Below are 26145 nucleotides of genomic sequence, written 5' to 3'. Positions count from 1 at the left end.
GCATCTCCAAGCATGGCTGATTTTATCTTGTTCTAGACAACTACACAACTGCCTTGATACTTGCAAGAATTTCTGAACGAGCTGACACATGGGGGTCCACTAGTTTACACTACAGGTATAAAACAGTTAAGTGCTACAGTAATATGATCTTCGTTTCACAGACGGGGAAATTAAAGCAAAATGTTTTAGTGATTTAACTAATTCCACATAAGATTAGCCTTCGCCAAGGTCTTAAATTGGAAGTAGAGGGCATGGGAGTAAGATGCAGAAGCGCATCTAGATGCCAACCCTGCAGCTTCTAGAGAACGATCCCTTTCCTGCAGGCTGCACTTTAAAAATAATTTAAAAGCAATCTTTTGGGAAATATTCAGGTGCCATGACAGCTTGTTAACCTTCCATGTGCGGTAACAGCTTCAGACAACGTGATAATTCCAGTGCTACCCAGTCATGGCCTGACATTGCAGACTTTGATACAAGGTGAGTTAGGCCTCATTGTCACTTGTTTCCCTCCATGGCAAGCGGCTGTGTAAGGCCCTTGTTTGCCTGCGGTTTGTGAAGTATATAGCACCCTTTGTGAGCTGCTGCTCCCCTGCCTTCTAGCACCTCAAGTGAATGGGGAGTGGTAAAGCTTCCACAGAAGGCAACCCTGTATCACCCTTGGGGAAGCCATCCCCTCTCTATGGACTAAGGGAATGTCAGGGTCATGGCCTCCTAATGTAGGCACCTGCCTCACATTAGTCAGCGTAGGCAAGTTTTGCTGGTTAATTCTCATGGGGAGTCTTATTAACAAACAGTACTACCTGAATAACCAAGTGAGCTCAGCTTTTCAGAACAGCTTCAGTGTTATACTGATGAGACAACTGCATCATCACAATCAAAGTCAAGAAGTCTCAGCTCAGTGCCAGCAGAACTCTCTTCTGAAAACAGATTTCCCTAAGAAATAAAGAAACTGAACACTGCCATCTGGACTGTAAATTAGGGCATTCTAGGTGGATTAACCTCAGGTCAATACATAACTGTGACCATTCCGAAAAAAATAGCATTTCAGATCCACAGTAAAGTGGCAGCACAAATGGCTTTGTGGTTTTGTGACTGTATTTAGTGGCTCATGGAGCTGTACGTGGCTGACAGCACTGGCAACTTGCTGACTTTTTCCATGCGAAGCTTTTCCAAAGCATAAAAACGAAGGACATACTCAATATGGTTATGCTAATAATGGTATTTTTTCCAGATTTTTTTTCATTGAAATAACTCTTAAAATCCAGCTTTCTATACATACCGTAATGGAACAACTGATCAACCCGCCTCTTTTATGCACTTTCAGCAAGTCTTCAAACAGCTTCATCTGCTCAGAAATAATCTCACCATATTTGCCCTGTACCAAATCAATAGATTCTGCCACTGCTCCAGTGAAATCCACAATTGCATCTGCAGCACTGCCTCCATCTAGGGCTTCGTAAGATCCAGCCAGCCTGAAGGTAACACAGAACATTCTCAGTCACAAGATGGCTGCTAGAAATGCTCTAATTTGGCTTGAATGTAGGTAATATATTTGTGTCTCACCAAGGAAAAAACAAAACAGAAAAAAAACCAAAACAGCAGATGCAGATTGCAGATAAACCTTTGCTGGGTTTCTAGGAAAGGAGTGTAAAGATTCTTAAGGCTTTGGGCTGCTAAAGTCGAGTGCATTGCACTCTTTTATGATTCAACTCTTCCATGCAGATTAAAGGAAGATTTTTAAATCTTTTTTAGGTTCTCTACTAGCAGCAAACCTAAAACCTATGGAAAGCATGACAGAGTTGAAAGACAAAACAAACAGATGGATAGAAGGGCAGTACTGAGGACTAAAAGGACAATGAACTAGATCATACTTTGCATAAGCTTTCTCCAATAATGCGCTCCAGAATTCATTTTTCACATTGGAATGGCAGTAGATCAACTTTTCATCCATTGTTGGCAGCAGGTCATCAACAACCACCTCTGTCCATTCTCCAAAGCACCAGAAACGGAAACGGAAAATCCCAGCATATTTTTCTGGGTTTTTAGGGTCCCATTCTTGTTCGTTAGAGTCTGGAATCACCTGAGAAACCATTGAAGGGAAAATTCACCAAATGCACTATGTTAAGATTTATTCAGAGGGCAGAGAGCACACACTACGCCGGTGTTCAGCTTCATGAACAGCTGACCTTAAATAGATGAAGCAGTGGAAAAAGAGAGTGAATTTCGTACAAAGTCAAATATACTCCCACTTCAGAGAATCTTTTAGGAAAGTAAAATTCAAATTGATCTGCAGAGAAAGACAAACAGAACCTATTGCTCTCTCTGGTTTTGCTATATCTCTTCTTTGGTGCTCAATGGGACTGTGGAGTAGGGAGGTCTCATAACGTGAAAAATGAACTGCTAAAGAAAGGGAAGATTTGAATCCACCAAAATTCACCACTCATCAGAGGCACATTAATCCTAGAGGGAAAAACACTTCTTGACAGGCAGGGAAACAACCAAGGTTTATCAGCTTTATTTCATGCACCAAGCACATGGATCACCTACCTGCTGCCAGAGGGTCTCCCTCAGAGCCAAGCAGGAGCATGCAGCCACAAACCAGCAGTTCCCCAGAGTGCCTTGGTGTAAGTCATGGGAGCTGATTCCATTCACAAACAGGTGGGGGTCTTCACAGAGGTCCTAACAAAGCAAACCAGAGCTTACTGGAGACTCCACTCCAGAAATGACCACAGCATCCTTCCAGCTATTATTCTCCACGCTTGTTCTGCATCACATTCCCACTGAAGTGTGGAGTTTCTGTACCAGGAAGTTCAAAAGCCCTCTGGCACTGAATATATTTGAAATTCAGGGTATACAGGATTATTTAAGTTCTTACAAGTAGATCGTGTTGCCTTATATAAACACCAGGATTTGCCAGCTTTTTTTGTCAGAGTTCCTATTTCTGCCATCAGCTGAAGGTGATCTTTGAGTACTGGGCTGAATTCAACATTTGGAAGACTTATTTGGCATTGGGGCAGTTAATGAACAGAAAGTAGGTGAAAGGAGAAGGAGGAAGCATTACAGGGAAAGGCTCTGACTGAAAAAAAACCCCATCAAGAAAAGCAACAGGAAATGATGCTACTGACACCAGAACTCTAAGCTCCTCTTCCTTCATTGCCACTCCCTTGGCTGACATTCTGGAAACCCTCCTCCACCAACAGCATGAGTTACTGCAATGACTCTTGCCACCCAGCACCAAAGGCGGCAGAGAATACTTGTCTGTGAAATATGCCTCTCATTCTCTGGATCTCATCTTTCTCTTTTATCTGGCTCTTATTAGAACAACTCATTCCTCCTCTGCCATTGCTTTTCTGGCTGCATCTCTATTTACATGCAGATTCTCACCAAAGCATCTTCCAGTGATGTCTCCCTGCTCCTCACTAGCTTGCTCCTGGCTGTCTTTATAGCCTGCAGATCAAGGCACTAAAAGGAGCACCTCTAAGTATCACTGAACATGGGAAAGCCACAGGGGTACATTTTGTGGCAGTATTGTGCTTGTTACCAAGAAATCCTTGGTAGATGGTGTTCTGCTGAATGGGTACGTATGTGGCCTCACAGTCCCAGAGAGAACCTCCCAAGCAACACTTCAGAAAACAGGTAATCTGATTGTCCCATAATTGATATGGGACCTACTGGTTTTAACCCAGTGATTGCTTATGACACTCTCATGTGAATCATTGCTTTTCCTGACTGGTTGAGAGGATGGAAAAGCAAACAGTCATAAGAAATTCTTCTCTTTCACAGTATAAGAATAATCCTAAATTTCGACACTGTGGGAAGGAAATGATCTTATATCCAGGCATTAGAAATGCAGAATAAATAACTCCCTCTCACCTCAAAATGGCAGAGACTCCAAATTAACTACAGTCTTTCCAGTTTATAATCAGCAGCAGAGTAAGGAGCTGTGCTCTTATGGATTCTCACTGCCCTTTGATAATTCTAGATGATGATCCCAAAATACCAAGATTGCAATCCCAGCCTGGCTACACACCATGTCAAAACCTCTCAGTCTTCACTTTGATGGGACTGTGACAAATCAGTGCCAGCTGAACTTATTTTCAGAGAAAAGAACCACCTCAGTGCTGAGCTGAAAGCCTGTTTTCCTAGGCTGCTTTAGCAGATGGCAGCCTGAAGTCAGCTCACGATATGCAATGTATGGAGTTGCTGCTGTTTTCTTTAAGAAAATGATATTTTTGGCATAAGACTTTTCTCATTAAATAAGAATTGGTAGAAATTTTAAATGCCTCTTGGGAAACAAGTAACTGATCATTATATGACACACTTCTGTCAGTATTTCTTACATGTGTTTTCACTTAGAGAAATTTCAAAGCTTATTAACAGACCTTAATAAAATTCTGAATAACAAAATGGTGCCTACGAGGAAAACTGACCATGTGCAAGACACTCATCTGCATGATGGACAGATTAATTTAATCTGCTGGATGCTTTGATAGGGAATGGTAACAGGAACTTCAGGCTAGCACTTCAGCTGGTGTAAATCAACCCAGTTGCCTGTTGCAGGGGTTGACATCAGTTGACTACTTGGCCGTCACGGTGGTAGCACACATTCCAAACCCAGCTTGGGTAGCCTCAAGTTTCATATCTCATTTCCATGAATCTCTTGCAGTAATAATTTCTAGTTTGTTTTTCCCTTCAAAATGTTATTTTGGTAGTGTAATAAACAAGGGATAAATTGAGACTTCATGGTTAAAATTGTCCAAACTTTTCTGTCACTAGAGGAAGCCCAAACTTTGATTGGTTTTGAAAGAAATTAAGCACTACCGTGTATTACAAATATTGTCTCGTATTTGGTTTGCTTTACTAAAAATAACCACATTAAACTGTCATTTTTTTAATTGAAGTGTGTCTCACATTTCATACAGTCCTCAGAGAAAAAACAGAGAGCACCATGTGTCAACTGCCAAACATATGGGTGAGATTAGCATTTACTGACCACTGGGGTCCAAAGCAAACATGGAACAGCAGAATTTAGAAAAGCACCTCCCTGTTTCCACCACAGTCACTAAATTCTTCAGGATCCTGCTTGATAATCCCTTTCTTATTGAACTGCCTAGCAGTCCTGGACTTCTAAAACTAAAGAACAATGCAAGAAAATGACATTAGTTCTGTTCCTCTTGTCATTAATTACAGCCATTATAACAGCTTCTATGATGACTGTCACTGTGTGGCTGAGATGAGATGCACAGTAATACTCATGTGCAAGCTATATCTAATTTCAGCTGTTTGCTCTCTTCTGGGCTTTTTGCTTTTCACCACCTATGCAGCATATTAAATTCTAAGGAATGCTTTTGAGATGGAATTAACTATCTAAGCCACAATTCCCCCAACACAGTTAGAAACGTGCTATTTAAATATGTTATTCTGCAGTCCTTGTGAGGATCTTTAAACATTTTCGGTTGCCCCAAGCATGTAAAAAAATAAAAATTTTTCTTTAAAAATCACTTTTCCAATAATGCAGTGATAATTTAGGATAGTTGAGGACTAAGCCAACCACCAAAAGAGGAATTACAAGAGAAACTGATGAGAGATATGGCCCAGGCATTTCACGAGACATGATGTCTTCTCTCCCTTGCAACCTAAGTATCTAAGCACTTAGGTTCTGAGTTCCACTAGAAGTACTTCCTTTGCAAACATAGTGGTTTAACCCTAATTCCTTTTCTCAGGGTCAGCCTGCATCACCTCTGGTGTAAAAAAGAGAAATATCTTCACGTTTGCAAGAAAAACTTTAAAAGATGTTACTGGAACTTATTATACATCGTTAGCGTATAATAGCCACACTATTTCTGACACAACACCACTAATAAAAGCAGTTGTTGTATTATTTATGCCCACAGGGAGCATTCCACCATCCGAGACACAGAGGTCTCCACAGTTCTCCCCTTACACATGTGCATAATAAAATAAACACCATCTGCAGAACTATAATTAAGCTGTAGAGAGTCTGAAAGTGAGGTAAGAGGTTACAAGGGCTTATGGTTCTGCTGAAAACCCTGATGCTCTTATTTTCATACCAGACTTTCATTTGCATGGCAGAAGTCTATTTGTGTCACCTCCTATCCTTGCTGCACTGTGTAGGCTCAAAATATCTGACATTTAGTGTTACTCAGTCACTGATGCTGTGCGAAATGAAGTGGCTCACAAACCCCTTTTTTCTGGTTTTAATTGGTTCACCTCTTCGTAACAGAGCAAGTGAATGAACTGGTTAATGAGCAGACTGGGAGAACACTGAGAGCAGTCTGTAGGTGAGAAATTCAGTTAGTGTGGGCTCACAGGAAATAACAGTGGGAGAGACCTTGATAGGTTAGTCAGTCCCAACATGTGCCTAGTGTGCAAATTGGGTATCCCTAACCTACTTGTGACTGAACCTTCTCTGATCTGCGTTTAACACAGCCCATGAGGGAAAGTCCACCTGGTCACCTCCTCCACTGGTCAGCAAAGAAGTGCATTGCTGAGCTGCTCTACAAGTGCAAGACTTCTGTGAATGGCGATAACAGTCCTTTCCTTTCTACAGACACCCATCATACAATCTACAAACTTCTAACAAGTCTCTCTAGTCTTAATAACTGGTTCTTCATGTTCTGTATCACTGTTGAAGTGCGGTGCCCAAATCCAGACACTATGCTCCAAATGAGGCTTTAGCAGTGCTGAGCAGAGCTCAATGCTCTTGCTTACTGAAGCTGGGATGCCATTTTTCTGTCTTTTTCACTTGAACTTCACATATTTAACTTGTGTTCAGACTGTGATCCACCCTCTGATCCTATTCTGTGGGCTTGCTGCCTAGTCATTCTTTCTCCCTAACTGAGCCATGAAGTCATTTAATACCAAAGCACTGTACTTGGTTGCATTGATGAAGTGGTGCTGAATTCCGTCCTATTTATTCCACACTGTTTTCCCAAGACATCAAGATAAGTTTGAATTCTCAACCCTGTCAACTGGCTTGCAATCCTATCCCAGTCTGTGTCCGACAGCATTCCCGTACATGCCTTTCAAGCCCCTCATCCAACTAGTAATGAAAATACTGAAGAGTACCAGACTAAGGAAGATTTCTGTAGGACTTCATCGATACAACACCAGCTTGACAGTGCTCCAAGACACTTATTTCATCAGCTATGCATCCCCATTACAGAAATTTGAATTAATCCAAATTTTCATACTTTGGAGAGACATGTCAGATATTGCCAAAGTCTTACAAAAGTCAAACTATATCAGATCTGCTGCTCCTCTCTTAGTCACAAGATCTGTCCCACTGTATGCTGGAATGAAATCAAGCTGGTACATATTTGTGTATCTGACAAAACACATTTTTATAATACAATCTATACCATCAGACTAGCAGTCTCTGCTTAGGCCTGATAAATTGCGGTCAGGAATTTCACTGAGATACAAAAATGTTTGGACTGTAGTACAAATAGGAAAGACGGCAACTCAATTTATCTTTGCTACAATGTATCTTTCTTAGGAAATTTCAGAACAATGTGAACCATGGGAGACAACAGACACCCATTTCAGTGGAGCTATGAAATGGTTTGTATGTTGCTCTGTCATGATTCCCTTAAAAAAAAAAAAAAAAAACAACAAAAAAAAACCCCACCACAGAAAGGATGGGTTTTATTTGAGACCAGAAGCACCACAGAGAAGTACAGGAGATAACTACTGATTAACTACATGCATTAACTTCAGGTTGCTGTGGCTACTTTGAAAATTAGAGTAATTTATCTAAAGGAAAAAGTTCCCCTTAGCTCTAAAGATGCATGTCTTGGCATAAGTATTACCAATATCCATGAACTAAAAATTATGCAATACTGGTCATAAATAGGGAGAAAGACATTCAAAGGGTTAATTAATTAGCTGTGTATCTTGACAGGCATTAACTGAAGTTGCACCGTAAAACATTATGAGAGATCTCTGACGTCTGAGAAAAAGGAAAGATGATTTTTCTAATAGATCAGGGTCTGTCAACTGGCTCAGTCAGAAAAACAGATTCAGGGAAAGGGAAGAAGAAAAAAAACCCAATAATGATGTTTGCAACTAAGATTTTCAAAGGATTCAGTAGCATTCAGAGCTTACTTTCTTCAGCACCCTTTAAAGAACCCAGCCCTAACAGCACAAATAATCGACCTACAGAGACAGGCACTTTCCTTGATTCTACTATCAGACTGATCTACTTAAGCCCAGTACACCATTCCCTTAATTTTTTTAAAAGCAGTTTTAATTATGTCAGAGCTGAGAATTCTTTCCATTTTCTTCTCTTCTCCTGTCCTCGTATCATACTGAGTCAACTCCTGTAGAGAGTGAGGTCAGTGTAGGGAAGCAAGGGGAAAGGCAATTCTTTCTGAATATGGATGTGAAAATTCAGCTTTGGCTACAGCTAACTATGAACCAACCTCATCTAAAGGAAGGTAGCAAAGATAGCACTTATTTTGAGGTTGTGTAGCTGAAGAGGTAGTAGAGATTGTCTATCCTATAATAAATCCCAGCTGTGCTGACATGTTTATACAAACCCTCTCCAGATCAGGCTCTTTGCCAAGGCAATTGCAGTTAGCCCTGAAAAGAAAAATAACCAAGTCCAACTGCGCTAGATACTTCAGTGCATGCAAAAAGCCTGTTGCAACCTTGTTATGCCTGAAAAAACTCTGCCCATGGAGAGAAAAAAGAGAAGTCTTAAGTTACAATCATGCCCTGTGGTACAGCTCTAACCCCAACAAAAGAAAACCGGGGTCAGATATGACCCTGACTGAACAGCTCTTGCTGAGATCAGGAAGTGACTTTATCATTGGTGCTGTTACGCCATGTAAATCAACAAAAGGAAGATTTAGCCCTCAGGTTTCTGTCTGTACACACTGAGCTCAGGATATGCAATTCCTCTGTAAACTTCATGCCCATTGTCCAGCAAAATCAGTTCCAGAGAGCAAGATAATGTCCAATACTGCTTAGAAAAGAAACCCATCCGTACATACGCAAGGGGAAGAGTATGCCAGCTTGCTCCAGCCTTGTGTAAAAGAAAACTCAGTTATTTGGGGATTGAGAAATGCTTTTTCCCCCTCTTTCCTCTCCATTAAATCCTCTTACAAAACCAAATGCATCACAGACATTTTTATAGTGTTCTTTTTTTCCATTTTCAGTTTGGGGCTAGTGGTGACGAATACTCACTGAAGGCCATGGGTTTCAGCCTTGCCCTGCCTACAGGACACATGTATTTGGGGAGGATCTGAATCAATGTTTTGGAGGAAAAAAGCCCAAACATTGGGCAACATAATGTGTATCTTGGCTGCCTCTGGATTTCACCTGACCCTTGGAGCGCTAGAGCTGCTCTCATCCTGAATGCTGACAGTTGCTGGAAAGGGTACAAATGATGTGTTATAGGGCTGACCTTTTCCTGAACCTCAGTAACAAAGTGTTTACTGAAGCTCTTAAGAGTCCCTGACACTTCATCCCAGAAATCACTCAAGACTATGATGAAAGACTTTCTGGTCTCCCAGGACCCTCTTAGAAGTATATCATACCATCTCTTGCAGCACTATCTTAGTTTGTGATGCTTTAGATCAATGCTCTACAGAACTGCAGCACATTCATAACACTTTCCTTTTAGAGAAAAACTGCCTTGTTTGAGGATAACATTTTTTCTCACTGAACTTACCAGACAGAATCACAGAATCATCTAGGTTGGAAAGGATCTTGAAGATCACCTAGTCCAACCGTTAACCTAGCACTGACAGTTCCCAACTACACCAGATCCCTCAGCGCTATGTCGACCCTACTCTTAAACACCTCCAGGGATGGGGACTCCACCACCTCCCTGGGCAGCCCATTCCAACACCCAACAACCCGTTCTGTAAAGAAATGCTTCCTAATATCTAGTCTAAACCTTCCCTGGCGCAACTTGAGGCCATTACCTCTTGTCTTATCGCTCATTACTTGGTTAAAGAGACTCATCCCCAGCTCTCTGCAGCCTCCTTTCAGGTAGTTGTAGAGGGTGATGAGTTCTCCCCTCAGCCTCCTCTTCTCCAGACTAAACAACCCCAGTTCCCTCAGCCACTCCTCGTACGACATGTGCTCCAGACCCTTCACCAGCTTCGTTGCCCTTCTTTGGACACGCTTGAGTAATTCAATGTCCTTTTTGTAGTGAGGGGCCCAAATAGCCTTTGTCTCATGCCTTCTTCCCCTAGTACCTATTCCCTTCTCTGAACTCTTCCTCATGAGCAGCACTCAGATGCCATTCTTAGGACCGGATTCACCTCAGGAAACAGTCATGTTCTCCCAGGTGGGTGTCTAAACTCCCCTGCAACCAGAACAGAAGTTCTTTCAAAGCGCAATTTACAGTCGTTACCTTGCCACCTCTCTCAATGCGGTAACACTGGAGAGAGGCGTATCTCTCTATTAATCATATAGGTAATAGTTCAGAATGGGCCCATACCTCGTAAACAGTTGCTACGCAAAATGTTATTTGTGTCTTTGATGAGGATCTCATCAAATACACTCAGTAACAGACATCACAAAAGCAGGCCCAGCTAGTTATAGGAAATGCATCCAAAGTAGCACAGGTTAAAACCTAGAATATAACTATTTTAGAGGTTATTTTATCTGAAATTTTAAGAAAGTATTAACTGGTGATCTGAAGTTAAGATCTCCCAAAGATTATTGTTGGTTTAGTGAACACAGATGCTGAGCAGCCTGAGACCACTTTTGGTGGGTTAATGTTACCACCTTTTCTGGAATATCTTGTTTCCTCCATGTCTCACTCATTAGCAATTCCAACCTCTATGGAACTTCATTCTCTGCTATTCCAAAGCTATTACAAGTTTCACATAATTTGGGGAGAATAAGCATTTTAATTGGCTAAAAATTTATATATTTAAATTTCTTGAAAAAAATAATTGTTTTCCATCAGAAAAGACACCATTTTTGGGCCACTAACTCAAAGTTTTCTTGTAAAATGCTTTTACAAGAATTTACTGTGATTTTTGAGATGGTGATGCTCCATGAAAAACAGGTAGATATAGTAGGCATACACCTGAGGCTGGATGATATCGAACACTGACTACTGCCAGTGTAGACATCAAAAGAGCTTTTGTTGGATGAGCTGCCACCAGCAGGAATAAGGACACAAATCTGTTCCTTAGTATTTAATAAAATCAATCATAAATGAGTTCAAAATCATTATTAGAGATTAGAATGTGTATGACAGCAAGGGGATACACAGCATATGTGGAAGGGCCCCAGATAGGTCAAACTCATTGCACATGAGCTATACAGTTAGTCTGCATGTGTGCTGTAACCATTTATTTGGGAGTGCTACTTAGTAAGTTGTAACTGCTCCAAATGGGCTGCCATCAGTCCAGGAATCTCCGGCTAATGGACTTTTTTTCTCCAGTGGAAAGGAAAGAAATTGAGGGCATTTTTAAAAAAAACTGTATGTACAGTTCTTTTGAGAAACAGGTGGTATAAGCCAGCCTGACTCTATTTCTGCAAAGAGCAACCTACCAAAGCAGTGGAAATGTCTCTGCATTAAATGCAAGTAACACAGGGATGGCCAAGTTTGAAGACAGTTCAGAGCGACTCCCCAACATCACTTCCAGGCACACACTAATGTGGCTGAGGTCAGACATGGGCTATAAATCAACTCATGATTTATCAGACTAAAAGGCCACCCAGCATTTAGCTATGTTTTTTTTACTGCTTCCTCAAAACATGTTTTTCAATCAAGTTCTTGAACTAGTTTCCTAAGATGGGAAACAAAAACAATAAGAAAAGGAGGTTGGAAAACGTCACACAATTTTTCACAACACTGAAATACTCAGCACTGGACCAGTGAGGAATAAACAATTCCCAGGTCTGTACATCTGACTCTTCATCTCTGACTGGGGAGGCAGCTATTTTCTTTGCCTGATAATAAGCATCATTTTGGCTCAGTGGCCATGACCTTTCTAGGCTTGTCCAGTCTGACCTTATGCTGTGTCTCAAGGGGCTGGTAACTGATGCAAACTGAATTTATAAGGGAATATGCTGTTTACAAAAGAGTATTAGGTAGATTTCAGCAAAGTTACCCTTTTAATTTGTTTTGTTATTACATTGTGGATGTCTTTGTTATTACCTTGGGCATGGTGTAGCAAAAACAAAGTCAGGTCATCTAAGAAACATTGTCTGGAGTGAAAATTCAGATTAAGCTGGAGATTTGTTTTACTTGAAAGGAGATATTTCTTCCTTGTCCAATGGTAATACACAGACTTTAAACGTTAAAAAGTGTAAGTCTAAACCACAATATTAAAAAGCATAAACCTCTTTAGCAACAAGTTCCTTCTTTCCCTGTCCCTTTTCCAGCAGAGTTTGGTTTTAGTCTAGATTCCAGTATCTACTAATTGTTGCATTTTTCTCAGATACCTTCCTGAAGATAAAAAAACCTTTATCCTCTCTTCCCAGTCTCCTCATCTTTTTCAGACAGCACCTTGAAGTGTTCTCCCCCACTTATTTGCTTAAAGTGAAAAAATTTCAATGCCTGGGACAACAGTGCATGGAGTTGCCACTGTAACCTCTCAGATACACTTCTGGAATTGTGATATATATCATATCATTCTGGACTAGATGTTTGCTTCATAACATAAAAAAAGGAACTGTAAACTTGTATATAAAATCCTGATCATAAGACACAAGTTTCTTAAACTATTTGATGACTTGAAATGTATCAAATTTTGGATTTTGAAATACTTTTTTTTAAACACAAATTTTGTACTAGCCAGCATAAGCCAACTTTTCTGAGCCTATGTAAGTCAGAGTAAATGAAGTCTGTCAGTTCCAAAGGACATGGATCAGACACTTAAATTCTAGTCTGAACATCCTTTCTGGGAAAGGTCAGCCTAAGATCATGTAAACAGAGAGTATTTGTCTTTTAGTAACACAGACATGCCCAATACCTTGCAGAGAACCATAGTGCTTTCACATCATCAGAACTTTACCAGATCACTCATCTACAAGCTGTAGAAAAAAGCCTCCATCAGGCTATTCCTTGAGCCTTCTGGTACAGCTCACTCCTTCTATTAATTGCCCAGACAGAGTGTGGGCTGCAGTCAGGAGAGTGATGCCAGCATCTAGTGCTGTCCAGGTGCTAGTAAACATCAGGGCAGCAAAGTGTTATGAAGTGAGGATAAACACCAGCACCCATCCGAGTGGTCAGAAAGGTCACCAGTGTTGCCAACTGCAGCCAAAGGGAGTATTACAAAAAATGTTGCTAAGGAACAAAACAAATAGACCAGTGGATAGAGAGAACCCAAAATATGTGATGCCTGTTTGACAGTCTGAACAACCAACCACCTTCCCATTTTAAGGAATCTCACTGCTTGCCTAGGAGTTCAAATTCTGAGCTATAAAAAAAATGTTGTATCAAACATGACACAGCAGCATTTGTTTTATTTCTGAATACTAAAAGCACTTTTATGACTCAGACAAATCAGTGGATCATCTCTCAAATTCACAGAAACTACCAGAATGAATTTTATTTACACATCTTGAACATAAACAGCAGCTATTTCTAAAACATCCTTTAAAACCTTATCTTGGAAAGATGTTCATTTAGCAATAGAGTTATCAGCACATGAGATAAGTTTCTCCAGTTTTGAGTGATGAAACTGAAAAACTCAAACTCACAAGAGCAATTTCCAAAGACACTTAAGCAAAGCCACAGTTGTGATATCTGCCAGGCAATCAAGCACATGCTTTATCCTCCATGTAGGCTAGCTCTTATTTTGCCTAGGATAGAACACTGTTAGAGGACTGAAATTAATAAAATATTTTTGGATAAGCTCCTTTCCTTCTAATTGTGTCAAAACTTCAGGAAGTTTTTGAAATTTAAGGAACCATATTAGGTGCTAAAGGGTAAACTTTTTAAGTTGGCATATTGTGTGACTAATATGCCATCTCTGTAGCTGATGATGCCAAATGATGGCCAGTATTGCCACCACATCCCTTTAATTCACACTTCAATCAGGCACCCTCCTTTCCAACACAAACCATTCTATAATTCTATGATTTGCTTTTCTTCCCCACATTCTGTTATCAACTCAACACATTTCAGAAGGAATCAGTAAGAAAACTACTTCAATATCTCACAGATCTGTTTAGGATGTTTGCTTTCTGATATCTCCCTGTCTTGTGGGCACTCTGATATCTAATAAAGGATAAACCTTTTCCCAGGGTATCCTGCTCCTACCAAACTGCCTGTTTTCATGGCACACGGAGTTTCATGAAGACATCTACTCATTTACCAAACTGGGTTGAAACCGGTCAACAGTAAAGCATTGTTGGGGGAAGAGGGGGACAGACACAGGACACAGACTTGGAGACAATGTAACTGTAATTGTGCTTCCTCTGCGGGAAAAGGGTCAAAAGAAACAAAAAGCCTGATGGCAAGTGGCTAACTGCTTGAAGTTCTCCATCAACAGTAGTCAGTCTTGCAGATCACAGAGCATCCCCTAAATATGACCAAAATTACTTGGCCACTTAATGCCAAGGCTGGAGATACCCTTTCCTCCTGCCTTGTTCAGTCTGGGAGGTACCTCTACTTACTTTGATGTCAAATGAAAGTGACTCCAACCTCACAATCACTGTCAAGGTTTCCCCATCATGATCCAGGATTTTCTTCTGTTTCAACCCAAAAAAAAACCTAAAGCAGATTCAGTCAGACAGATACATTGACAAAAGCCCTTGGCTCCTTAGGAGGAGTCAGCCTGCCAGGGTGTAGTCAGAATGTTTACTTGGTCATGATTTTATCCCAGTTGAAGTGCAGTCAGTTTCATCTCTGTGTTTAAATTGTTTAGATGCTTAAGACACCTCTTGCTTGGAAAGACACAACGAGAATCGTTTTTTTCTTATTTATATCATGCTGTTTCTTTACACAGGACCTTCACTGCATTTATCAAGCTTATTTTTGGTTTTCCCAATGTGATATAGATGTAGCAATTTGAATTCACTAATTCATTTCAGACAAATTCCTTTGTTAAACACTAACATTACATCTGTCTGATGCCAGCCTAAGACAAAGATGTTATTCAACTGTCAGAAAATACAGAAAGCCAATACAGCAAACAGAAGACCCAGAATCATTTTATCACAAAATTCACTGTTCACAGACCTGCATCTTCATCAGTTCAAATAAAGTTAGTACAAAGATCAGGGTGCATATCATAATGGATGGTAGTTCATTAAGGATCACATGGGATTCCTTATCTGCAAGAATAGGATCATATACATATATAAGAAAAACAGGCTTTGTAGAACTGTCTATTTAGAAAATCACCAAGTTAGCAGGAATTGAACAAAGGTCAGTGATGGCCAACAGATGAGTCAGTGCCATCACTGAGAAACTACCCTCCTGATTTACCAGTTTAGACACCCTGGCAATCCCAATAAGCTCCCACTTATCTTTTGCAATGAGTACTACCAGCCATGGGAATATTCACAGTGACCAGCTTCACAACACTTTTTCAGAGATCGCCAGCTGTTTGATTTGCAGTTATGGATATGAAGTTACGTTCTGGGTAAAACAGAAGGGATCCAGACCTCCAGGTCCTATTACAATGTGTTCAAAGCACCATAAAACTTCTTTTAAAGATGGATATTCTCTACAAACATTTAGGAATTTTTGTGAGAACTTCAAGCCTCCCATCATCTGAGAAGACAGAAACCTCCCAAGGTCTTCTACTGTGAGAAACAGTCTGCTTGTCTCCCAGGAAGAGAAGTTTGAGAGGTGTTGATAACCCAAACATGAACTTGACTAGACATCAAATTCCAGCTAGTCTTAGAGCACTGTGTTCCACCTCTAAGTGCTGGAGAACCACTCCAGCTCCAGCATTGCTCCTTTCCTGCCAGGTTTAATTTCTTTATGATGTACCAGGAAAACCATCTCAGCCAGCTGGAACTCTAAACCCCATCAGGGACACTGAAATCATTCTGGCTCATTTGTGTCTCCAGTAACATCTCTGCTAGTGCTCAACACGCAGACAGCTTCCAAGAGAAAATCATGAGTCACCTTTTAACCCCACCCTCACACTATCAATCACATTAATTATTTTGTTCAATCAGAGTTTAACAGTCAAAGTAAAGTGAGTGGAAAACCTAAGGAAACATATCTTAATTCTCAAAAGGCAAGGAGAAGGGCCTGTTTCTAATAATGCTGAGGTTTGCCAACGTTGCTTTTTTTCTTGTCTTACAATTTAAGTATTTACAGTGCAGCCATTATGTTCACTAGAGGGGATTTTTGGTTTTAATTTTTTGCAGATTTTGGAATGTCTGCAGAAGTAACTTAGCATGGTTTCCCTGTCTTTTCCAAGCATACCATTCCTCTTAAGTTCTATAGTTTTCATTCTATTCAAATGTAGAGATGCAGGCCAGATTCTCAGCTGTAAATCATCATCACTTTAGCTAAGCTGAGGGGGTGATGTTGCTTTATACAAGCAGAGGTGCAAGGCCCCTCAATCCACCTCTATCCATAGACAGACACTGCTTTGGTTTTGTTAATGGGAAATTCATCATGCTTTTAGGAACAGAGAAAGCCTATTAAGACCAGGGATGAGAAAAGCCATGGTTGGATTACGTTTGAAATATTTGGATTAAATTTGAATTATTCCTTTTATAGTCCAGACATTAGCTGCTTTACCAGTTAAATCATGTGCCCAAATGTGAAAGCAGCTTTGACAACTATCACTTCTGAAAACTTTCATTTGTGGAGAGCAGAGTCATTGAGTAAAAGAGGAGGGAGGAGAGGTCAGAGGATGAGGTACTGCATTCACAACTCCATTTAGGGAGGAAAATTAGATGCCCAAGGCTTAAATGCCCCTAATCTGAAGGGAGGAGAAAACAGACAACAGTGATCATGCACAAAAACTACAGCAAGATGAGCTCTGCACAAAGTCTTTGCAAATGGATCCAACTATTTATAGGGCTATCTTAGTAACCAAGGGAGAGCAAAGACCTGCATTCACGCTCTTCATCAGTCCCACAACTGCTTGTGCCTGTGGTAAAGCTGAAGCAGCAATAAAACTCTAAACTTGCAGCCTAAAGCTCAGCCCACAGCTGGATCATTGCTAAATGAGATTTAATTTTTTGCTCACCATCACAGGACTGAAGGTTTGGTACAGATTTAGGGAAAAAATCCAAGTTTGATTATTTGTTCACTGTATCAGACTAGAAAGTGCTGTCTCCAGGCAAAAATCAGACCTCAATGTGCTTTATAGAGCACAGACACTCTTATCAGACAGGTCGGTCCTGAAGGACTTTTTAGTTAACGAGGCCAGTTTTCCACCCAAAATGTTGCAGTCAATAAAATAAGCATCTGCATAAAGCTGTACGTTTCATTATTTCTGGTGAAACAGACAGATATGGGAGTTAGGGAGTGAATTTTTGAGGATTTTGTGAGCCTTTAAAGGTATTCTGAATTTGAGGAGCAAAGATCACCTAGAGCAGGCTGCCCAGGACAATGCCTTTTGAATGGCTTTTGAATATCTCCAAGAACAGAGATTCCATTTCCTGATGCACACAAGTAGGTCAAGATGGCTTTTGACACTGGCCAAAGTTCAGTGCATAAAAACTATTTACTCTTAACAAAGATAGTGTATTTTCCTGAGAAAGAACATTTTATTTCCTGCAAACTTGAAAAATATGCAAATTCAAAATGTTGTAGCCTTTATGATTAAGTTAGAAACAATGCCACATACAGGCAAGACAGCAGTTCTAAAAGGTTCTTTCAGCTGTGAAAGATTTTTAAAAGCTTCTTTTTAGCCAGGAAAACATACATCTTAATCTAATTTTGAAATAGAATTAAACTTGAAGGAAACATACATTTAAATCACAGGGAAACAGCAAGAGATTCAACCAAATTATTTTGGAAATCTAAGATACAACGGCTTACAAAACCTCAAATTCCAGGACTTTACTCATCCCAAATACCCTTTTAAATATGGAAATAAAACTAGAAAAGCATAAAGCTCTTAACATACAAAGCATTTTTTGGATGTGGATGCTTTCTACTCTTGGGGAAGAGTGTTGACAGAACAGTGCCTTAATTTCTTTTGTAACTGGCATGTTTGGGCTATAATTTTTCCTTCAGAGAAGCCAGACATTTAATTCTTTAGGAAGACTAAATCAATGAACTAACAATTACTGTAAGAAGACTTATGCTAGCCAAGGATGTGATCCTTGGGCTTTTTGTTTTACAGGCTCAAAATAAATTTCACCATGTCATTCTCACCATCATCCCATTGCCTCAGGACAAATAGAAGCTGACTCTCTGAGAAACCAATTTTTATCTAATGACAATTGAACCAGCTAAATAAAACCTGACATTTTAAACTTTAAAGAAACATTCAGAACCTTGGCCTTGTACTGTTTATGTTCTAAAAGTGACACTGAGGTCGTTTAGTATTTTTTCTTTAAAGGAATCAACCAAAACAACATAAAGCCTCTGAAGGAGGGAAATATAAACTGGAAAAACTGTCAGGAGAGAAGATAACAAAATACCAGCATCTGGAGAGCTGTCTGCTTGGCAAGCATGCATGTCATTTACAAATGTTTGCTCATAATTATATGCCTGGAAGACTTGGGTGAATAATACTGTTGAGAAAGATGCCACTTTCAAAACACTGCCTCTCCATCATATTTAAATAAATGCAACACTCATTGAAGGGTGAAGCATATCTAAGGATATCACCACAAAAAAGGGGAACCAATACCTCACACTGCCCTGGTACCTGCAAGACAAGGGGGAGGAATGATGCAGGTGCATATTAGGACATCCACTGAGCTCCCAGCTCTTTGGCGAGATTTCTGGAGGAGGGAGGGCAGGGATGCTGGCCAGGTGCCACTGTGTTTTTTGCTTCCCGTCATGACACAGCCAACACAGAAGGGCACAACTAAGGACAAAGAATTTGCTGAAGTGACACCAGAAATGGGATTGAGCCATCAAGTTCATGTCATACAGGGTCCACCCAGTCACCAAACTGTAATGGAGAGGTTAGACATGGGCTCTTTGCTGACAGCTGAAGGCTTTGTAGTTCCTTGCTAATCTCTTCTTCTGGGTGAGCTCCATCTTAACAAGATTTTCCAGGCAAAATAAAAATAAAATTATGGAATTAATAAAATAAGGGTGAGCAACAGCTCCATTCTGGGAACATTTTGGAAATTCCGGAAGAAACTTGTCACAACTTCCCCAGATGAAAACATTAAGGACAAAATATTCTGGGAGGAATGGTTTATCCTGTCAGAAACCAAGATGGAAACATGCCAAACAATGTTTTCATGATGCCTTCCATATTCAGCCCACTGGGGGAAAGGCAAGGTGATAACCCAGACCACAGCAAAAATCCCAGGCCTTTGAAAGGGGCCAGGAATTCACCCACAAAAAAATGTTATTAATATTGAGGTGCACCACTTTACATTACTGATGGGAATGAGAGTGAATTAAACTACGTTCATAAATTCCTATTGTTTAGAAAAGTATGCTTTCTAAAATAACATCCTTAGGAGAATAAAACAGTATCTGTTTCAGCCCCAATAGCACTCCTTAAATTAAACACCCATCTCAAAAATCATGAGGACCTCCACTCTCAAATTCTGGAGGACCAGGTTCTCCCATGTTTTCATTTTTCAAACTGCTTAACATCCCAGAAGCACAATCAACGTCTCCTCAGGGCTAAGCATGCTGCCAGAGTCAGGCATCACCCATCTGCTGCAGAAAGGTGAGGAGAAACACAAAACCTAGAACAAAGCAGTGCTCCACTTCCTATTTCAGATGAACCTTCTCAAACACAGAAATGGAGCCCATCTGAATGAAATACCGTAAAGTTTTTAGGGCTTCTTATTTAGAGCATGGCTGAGCCACAGCACACTGAACTCCCCAGTACACCTCAGCCTTCATTTAAACCACAGACTCTGGTCTAGGAAAATGGGACATGGATGAGGGTCACACAGCTGCACATACTCCTCCGAGACTTGAATCCTGGCCACTGCCAGCAATAACTGCCGGAACGGATTAAGGGAGTTAAGAGGTCCCTACTTGTTTGTTTGGTTATGTGAGAGGAGTCCTCAGGGCACCGCACACAGCGCTGCTCACTTCCTTACTACAGGAACAAAACAATTGGGAAAGTGCTTAACAACACATCTGCGACAGCCCTTTGCATTTGATGATCGCTCTGACCAATAACTTCTCCATGCTTCTTGGATCCATGTTCTAGAAAAGCAGATGGCTGTACTGTCCATCTGGAATATTACTATTTTCCTATCACTACTCTTAGCACATGCAAGTACTGACTCACCTCAATGAGGAAAAAAAAATGTTAAAACCCCCTTGTAAAGCTACCACCACTCAAATTTTACAGCACTGGTTCTGGGTCTCAGTCTGCCTTCAAAATGCCACAGATTTGCCCTGGTGTGACAATGCAAGTCCAAAGCACTGCTTCATCCTTCTTCCCACTGCACCATTCTGCTTCCCAATTCCCTCTCAGATGTTCATGTACGTACATCCATGTATGTGCATCCATGCCTGCCTGCTCGGGGTGGGGACCTGTGAGTGTGAAGCACTTGCAGTTATTAACAGTCATTGGGACCAAACACAAAACTTCCTAGTGCGTAGTGACTCTGGCACCCACAGCCCCCCATACTGGCTTCATATTTATATTAGAAATTACGTTGGTGTTGTCACAGGTGGAAACGCTATTGCAAGTGAACCAAGGTTTCAGGCTGCTGGGGGATTATATTGGTGAAAGTTTATCATTTTTATAAATTATATAGTTTATAAAGTTTTAATAACCTTTAAAATTCTCTCTCTAGCAAAATGCAATCAAATACAAAATCCTGTTAATAGGATTCTTTCAGGGTCCAATGCACAGCAAACTTCCAGAGACAAGCCTGTTAATTATTACTTTGATGTTTTGGTGACAGGCTACTTTAGAAGAATAACAGGCCAAATCTGCAGAGAAAGTCAACACACATTTTCCAACCCAAACCTCTGACAATAAACTCCAGTTAGAGCACCTGCTAGAAGCTGAGGCAGGGCTTGCAGCAAAGCGTATCACAACCACTGTGAAAGGATCAATGTTATGTTGAACATGAACTAGCACGGTGGCCATGGCCTGGATGCTTTGGCTCAGGATGGTCTCCCATCCAGGCTACTCCCCTTTTGCTGTGATCAACATAATTGTGCCCTCAAGTGCTTGAGGAGGGATATCTTGTGGCAGCTGTCTCTTCTACTCTGGCAATAAATGCCCTTCCCTTCACTCTACAGGAGCTGACTCTGTGAAAGATTAGCTAACCAGAACAGATTAATAATATTGTTAATCTTAAACACAGGAGACTAAATTGAACACTCTTCCATGCCTCCTTTGGAGTTTGCCTGTTTCCCCAGGGTTCTTTAGACATTGAGAGCTGTCAACCATGTTTTACATGGCTAATGTAAAGAAATGATCCTGTTTGTGTCTTCTTTTTCTAGCCAGCTGGGAAAAATACCTCCTCCCAGTTGTGAAACACACAAGCACACTCTTGAAAAAAGCCCCCACCTTTGCCATTTCTCAGCTAAGTAAGGGCAATGGACTGTATGAAACAACTGAATGTAGCTCACTACCTTCATCTGCCAGGGTGCTGCTAAAGGGCATCACACTGGTTCTGGTCTTTTCTTCTGCTCTTACCTCACTTTGGCTACCAGCTCCACCTGGCTGATCCGAGGCAGCAGGACACAGCACATCACAGATACAGAAGCAACAGCATCTTGATATAAGCCATGAACACCCAATACTGAGCACTCTTCTGCCTGAAAAGGGTGACACTCATTTGATCTTTTATCTCCTTCCTCCTCAGGGAAGCACCCCTTTCCCTCAAACTGAAAGAAAATCACCATAAGAAGATCTAGAAACACACAACACACACACTCTCTGGTACCCTCACCACACCAGACCTATTTATTGTGCAAGGCATTTATGCCGATCGAGTCCTAAAAATAGGTCCTGAAGCACAGAGACTAGAAGGAAAGGGCTGGAAAAGCCCAGCATGTCTTTCCTCATAATGTCTACATCATCAGCTACAACACCACAAACAGCAGTTTGGATGATTTGCCTGGACAGTTTGCTTCCTTTATTTCTGCAAATAATATCAGTGAAGAAATGTCATATGAGGAGGAAGATAGAAGAGCCGTGATTGAGAGCAGACAGGGAGGGGAGGAACACGTGAAAGCATGTTTCCTTGCAAATGGAGAAGTCATTTTCTTTTCAGAACATGTTCGGTGAAAGAAAAAAACTCAAACATTAGGAGAAAATAATAATGGGAGAAAGAAACAAAACAAAGCCCTCGATGTTTTCAGGGAATTACTTGGCCGGACACAACCAGAACATGCCGTTCCAAGTACCTTAGAAGATCTGCAGGGGAAGTCCCTTTATAGCTGGAAAATGTTTCCTTGCCTCCAAGAAAAAATTTCAAGAAACATTTCATTTTTATTAGTGTGTTTGGGGGAAAGTTGCAACATTAACCAAAAAAAAAAAAAAAGAAAAAAGGCTTCAGCAGAATATCCCCCCCACAAAAACCCATTCCCCACCTCTTTTTTTTTTTTTCAAAAAGTGTTTGCTCCTCAAAAAGACCAATTACTTAGAATAGCCAAGACTATTATTAATTTTAAAATTATTACAGATTCATATTAGGGCAAGAGTAATAATGACAATGTTCTTCTATTATGATCCTCTATATTAGAACTTACATTCCTGCTCGCTAGAACAAGAACTCGTTCCAATGGATCCCAGTTATGTTTTTGATCTCTGTAGATCAGTACATAACACATGTATTTAAGTTATAGGCACTTTTATTGAGGTTTATCACTGTATTTAGGTTATCATCACTGCTATCATTCACAATATAAGAGGACAGAAAAGTGAACTATAAAGTAATAACTCTTTTCTTCACACATGCAAGAAACAGTCTATATTATTCTACAATATAATTATACAAGCTTTGACGTATTTTATTTAAATAGCTTATTGAAAAAATACACTAAATAATGAAATAAAATTATAACAAGATCAGTTTATTTCTCATTAATTTTCTCTATGCTCTCTAACCACAGCAGTAAATTTGAAGCTGCCAATGTCTGATTACTCAGAGACCCTATTTTTCAAAGTCATCAACTCATCCCAATACCTCGTAAGCCTCATCTTTAAAGTCAGAGCTAGTTAACATAACTTGATAAAATTTTATTGTTGTGGGAACAAGAGAGAGACACAATTCAGAACAGGTTTTTTCCTATTATTTCCAGCAGTAAAGTTTCTGTTGTCCACATTACTCATGCCACAAATTCCAGATATTCCCACCCCATTATAACCAATATTCCAGGCACCAACACAATTCCCAGAAATGATCCATTTTCTGGTGAAAAATGTAAAAAGCGACAAAAGGAAGATCTGCTCCATAAGATCCCACACAGCATTTTAAAGCACAAGGCTATGGTGGAAGGGAGAGAGTTGCTCGTCTGCTTGTATTCACATTTTTTCTTCCTTGAAAAATTTCAGCAGGCCCTTTTTCATTACATATCAGAACAGAAGCCACCATTACAACTGCATGTATTCAGTCTCCAAGCCAACCAACCTAAATGTGATGTGTTCACATAAGGCAGAGAGCATATGCAGCAGCACATCAACGTACCGTTGACAGCATTTCACCGAGTCTGTTTTGTGTGCACAAAGTACCTGTAATTTAGCATCCAAATATTCTTCTCATATCCATAAACTGAAATTCTCTTCAGGTACAAATCAGTGGATGAAATTATTAATATCTAAACCAAATGCTAATAGCTTGATCCATCCCCCATCCTTAATATTTCTATAACATTTAGATTTCAGTGTTCCCTTCGAAACACAGGCAGATGGGTTAGTATTTATGCTTTTCTCAGGAGCAGAAAAAACCATCCAAGACAGCACTTCCTGATGCTATTTCTCTTACATTTTTAGCACCCCACATTTACCCAATCATTCACATCACTTAAGTCACATGAATAGGGGGCTTCACTGCCTAGACTTGTCATGAACATTCAGTTGGCTTGAAAACCATTTCTGAAGTGTAACTAGAGACAAGATGAGGACCTTGTAACTGATAGTGAATAAAACCAGTTGCATGAAACATTTTAAGCAATGATTGGTTAACTGTTCTTGCTTTTGACTAAGTGTTGCTGGGCTCTAAAAGCATGGGAAACTTTAGTCTCAATATACTGAAGACACACCATGCTGCTGCTAAGTGCTTTATACTATTCTGAATTTCAGTGGATTCACATGTACCTCTCCAGCACCAAATCATAGCTCACCACCTTTGTCTCAGACTTCAGGGCAAAACCATGTGGCAACCATCCCACTTGAACGTTACAGCATTACTTTTCTCACTGCTGGTGAAAACAATCCAAATCAACTGATTTCACCAAATAAGACAACAAGAAGGCAGATTCTGAATCCAGCTGCTCCAGAATTACAGCCATAGAGTAAGGCTAAGCCTTGTTTTGACCTGGATTTGAAAGACCTTGCCCTCCACTTTTGGACACCTCCTTCTTGTAGCCCAATTCCATAGGGCCTTTGATTCCAAGGAGTCTGTGGATCACCGGAATGCAAGAACAGCGATAGCCAAGATGTATAGAAGATTGCTAACTCCACTAAATCTACCCTCACTAAACAAATAAAGCTTGAGGTGGATTTTTTTAGTCTCTCCAACAAAAAAAACAAGGTTCAGAAGCCAAGTTCCAGCACTGATTTTACCCTTAAAGAAACACACAGCATGATGGAGTCCTGCCTACACCAGGATCTCAAATGGGTGGCAGTTCATTGTTAATATTACTTATGTTCACCCATCACTCCACCCCTTCCCCCCCCCCTCCCGCTCAAAATTAAATCTAACAACCTGAAGACAATTCGACTTAATTGCAACTGCATCATCTTCTGCAGGATCTGACTGCCAATCCCTGCCATTTGAATGTCCAGTTGCTAAGGCAACCAGTGTAAAGAGCATGCTTTTGTGTTGCCACATGCATCTTTGGGAGCTGTGCCAACATCTGAGCTCCCACAGCTGGGATGGATTTAACGCCTTCCTCCCCACAGCAGCCTGTCCTTACTTCCAGTGTGGGGACTACAGCAGCCAGCCCTTGGCAAGCAGCTATTTCTCCTCTTCAGATCGACACCTGCAGGAGAATGACAGATGGCAGCAGCCAAGCTCAGTATAATCAAGCAGCTAGGATGCTGTAACACTTTATTAAATCAAACGTTCAGCAGTGCTAGACTTCATTTGCAGGAGGTTATGGGGTACACAGTTCATCGTGTGCATAGCTAATGCAGAAAGAAAAGATCATTTACCATAATTTTAAAATAATTTTCTTCTGGTGGTTACCTGGCTACCTGTTGTTGTCCACTCACCCACCCCCTCCATACTAACAGAAGGTTGCATCATGCCTAGAGGACTACACAGTCTTCTCTCTGCCTCCACAATTTTAACCTAGAAAACATGATTATTGTGTACAGAAACCTTCCCATCAACCTCTCTGATTACCTTCCAGGGCAACTGCTTCCCAGAGTTTAGCTCTTAATTTCTTTCCTATTTCTTTAAGATGAAGGTTTAAGCTTAGGTCAGAGCCTACTTTGCCTACGACCTTTTATACTGCTTTTGAGTCTGCAAGGCTTATGCTCTTATATAAAAATTAAGGTCCACTCCGACTCTTCATATATGCACACATGTATGTTTAGCAAAGAAACATCTGACTTAATCTTTTCCATAGCTGAGAACAAGCTGAAGCTCAAAATCACAAGCTAAATCTGCTTTTAATGGCAAGTAAAACTACTCATAACAATGGCAAATAGCCTCCCTGCTACTGCACTCATGTGTAATCACAGCTAATTACTGCACACAAAAGTGCCTGTTAAAATGATAAATAGTGTAATTCAGGAAGTCCTGTAATCCTCTAGGAACCCCATACAGCACCAGTAATGGAGTGCAGTCTGAAAGTCACCCACTTGGTCTGTCTGTGGAGGACAACATCCATGGTGTTATGATCTAGGATGTGACAGATGCAAAAGGAAAAAGAAGCCAGTTAAG

At 40.5% G+C, this 26145-nt stretch overlaps 1 protein-coding gene and 1 long non-coding RNA gene across 3 annotated transcripts in view; both read right to left on the bottom strand.

Annotated features, from left to right (window-relative positions):
• The window catches only part of LOC141949269 (uncharacterized), a 191895-nt gene that overhangs the window by 26965 nt on the left and 138785 nt on the right, over nucleotides 1–26145 (bottom strand). The gene's annotated exons all lie outside the window — the stretch shown is intronic.
• CAPN6 (calpain 6) overlaps nucleotides 1–26145 on the bottom strand; it is a 65837-nt gene that overhangs the window by 22190 nt on the left and 17502 nt on the right. For both annotated transcript variants that reach the window (XM_074882654.1, XM_074882655.1), the window contains exons 4-6: nucleotides 2548–2679; nucleotides 1872–2080; nucleotides 1280–1472 (exon numbers count right to left, since the gene is read on the bottom strand). In XM_074882654.1, the coding sequence (XP_074738755.1) occupies nucleotides 1280–1472; nucleotides 1872–2080; nucleotides 2548–2679 (534 nt within the window). The remainder of the gene's footprint in view (nucleotides 1–1279; nucleotides 1473–1871; nucleotides 2081–2547; nucleotides 2680–26145) is intronic.

This window comes from Strix uralensis, chromosome 13, assembly GCF_047716275.1.
Source record: "Strix uralensis isolate ZFMK-TIS-50842 chromosome 13, bStrUra1, whole genome shotgun sequence".
NCBI lineage: Eukaryota > Metazoa > Chordata > Aves > Strigiformes > Strigidae > Strix > Strix uralensis.
This window is presented reverse-complemented; position numbering and strand designations above follow the sequence as displayed.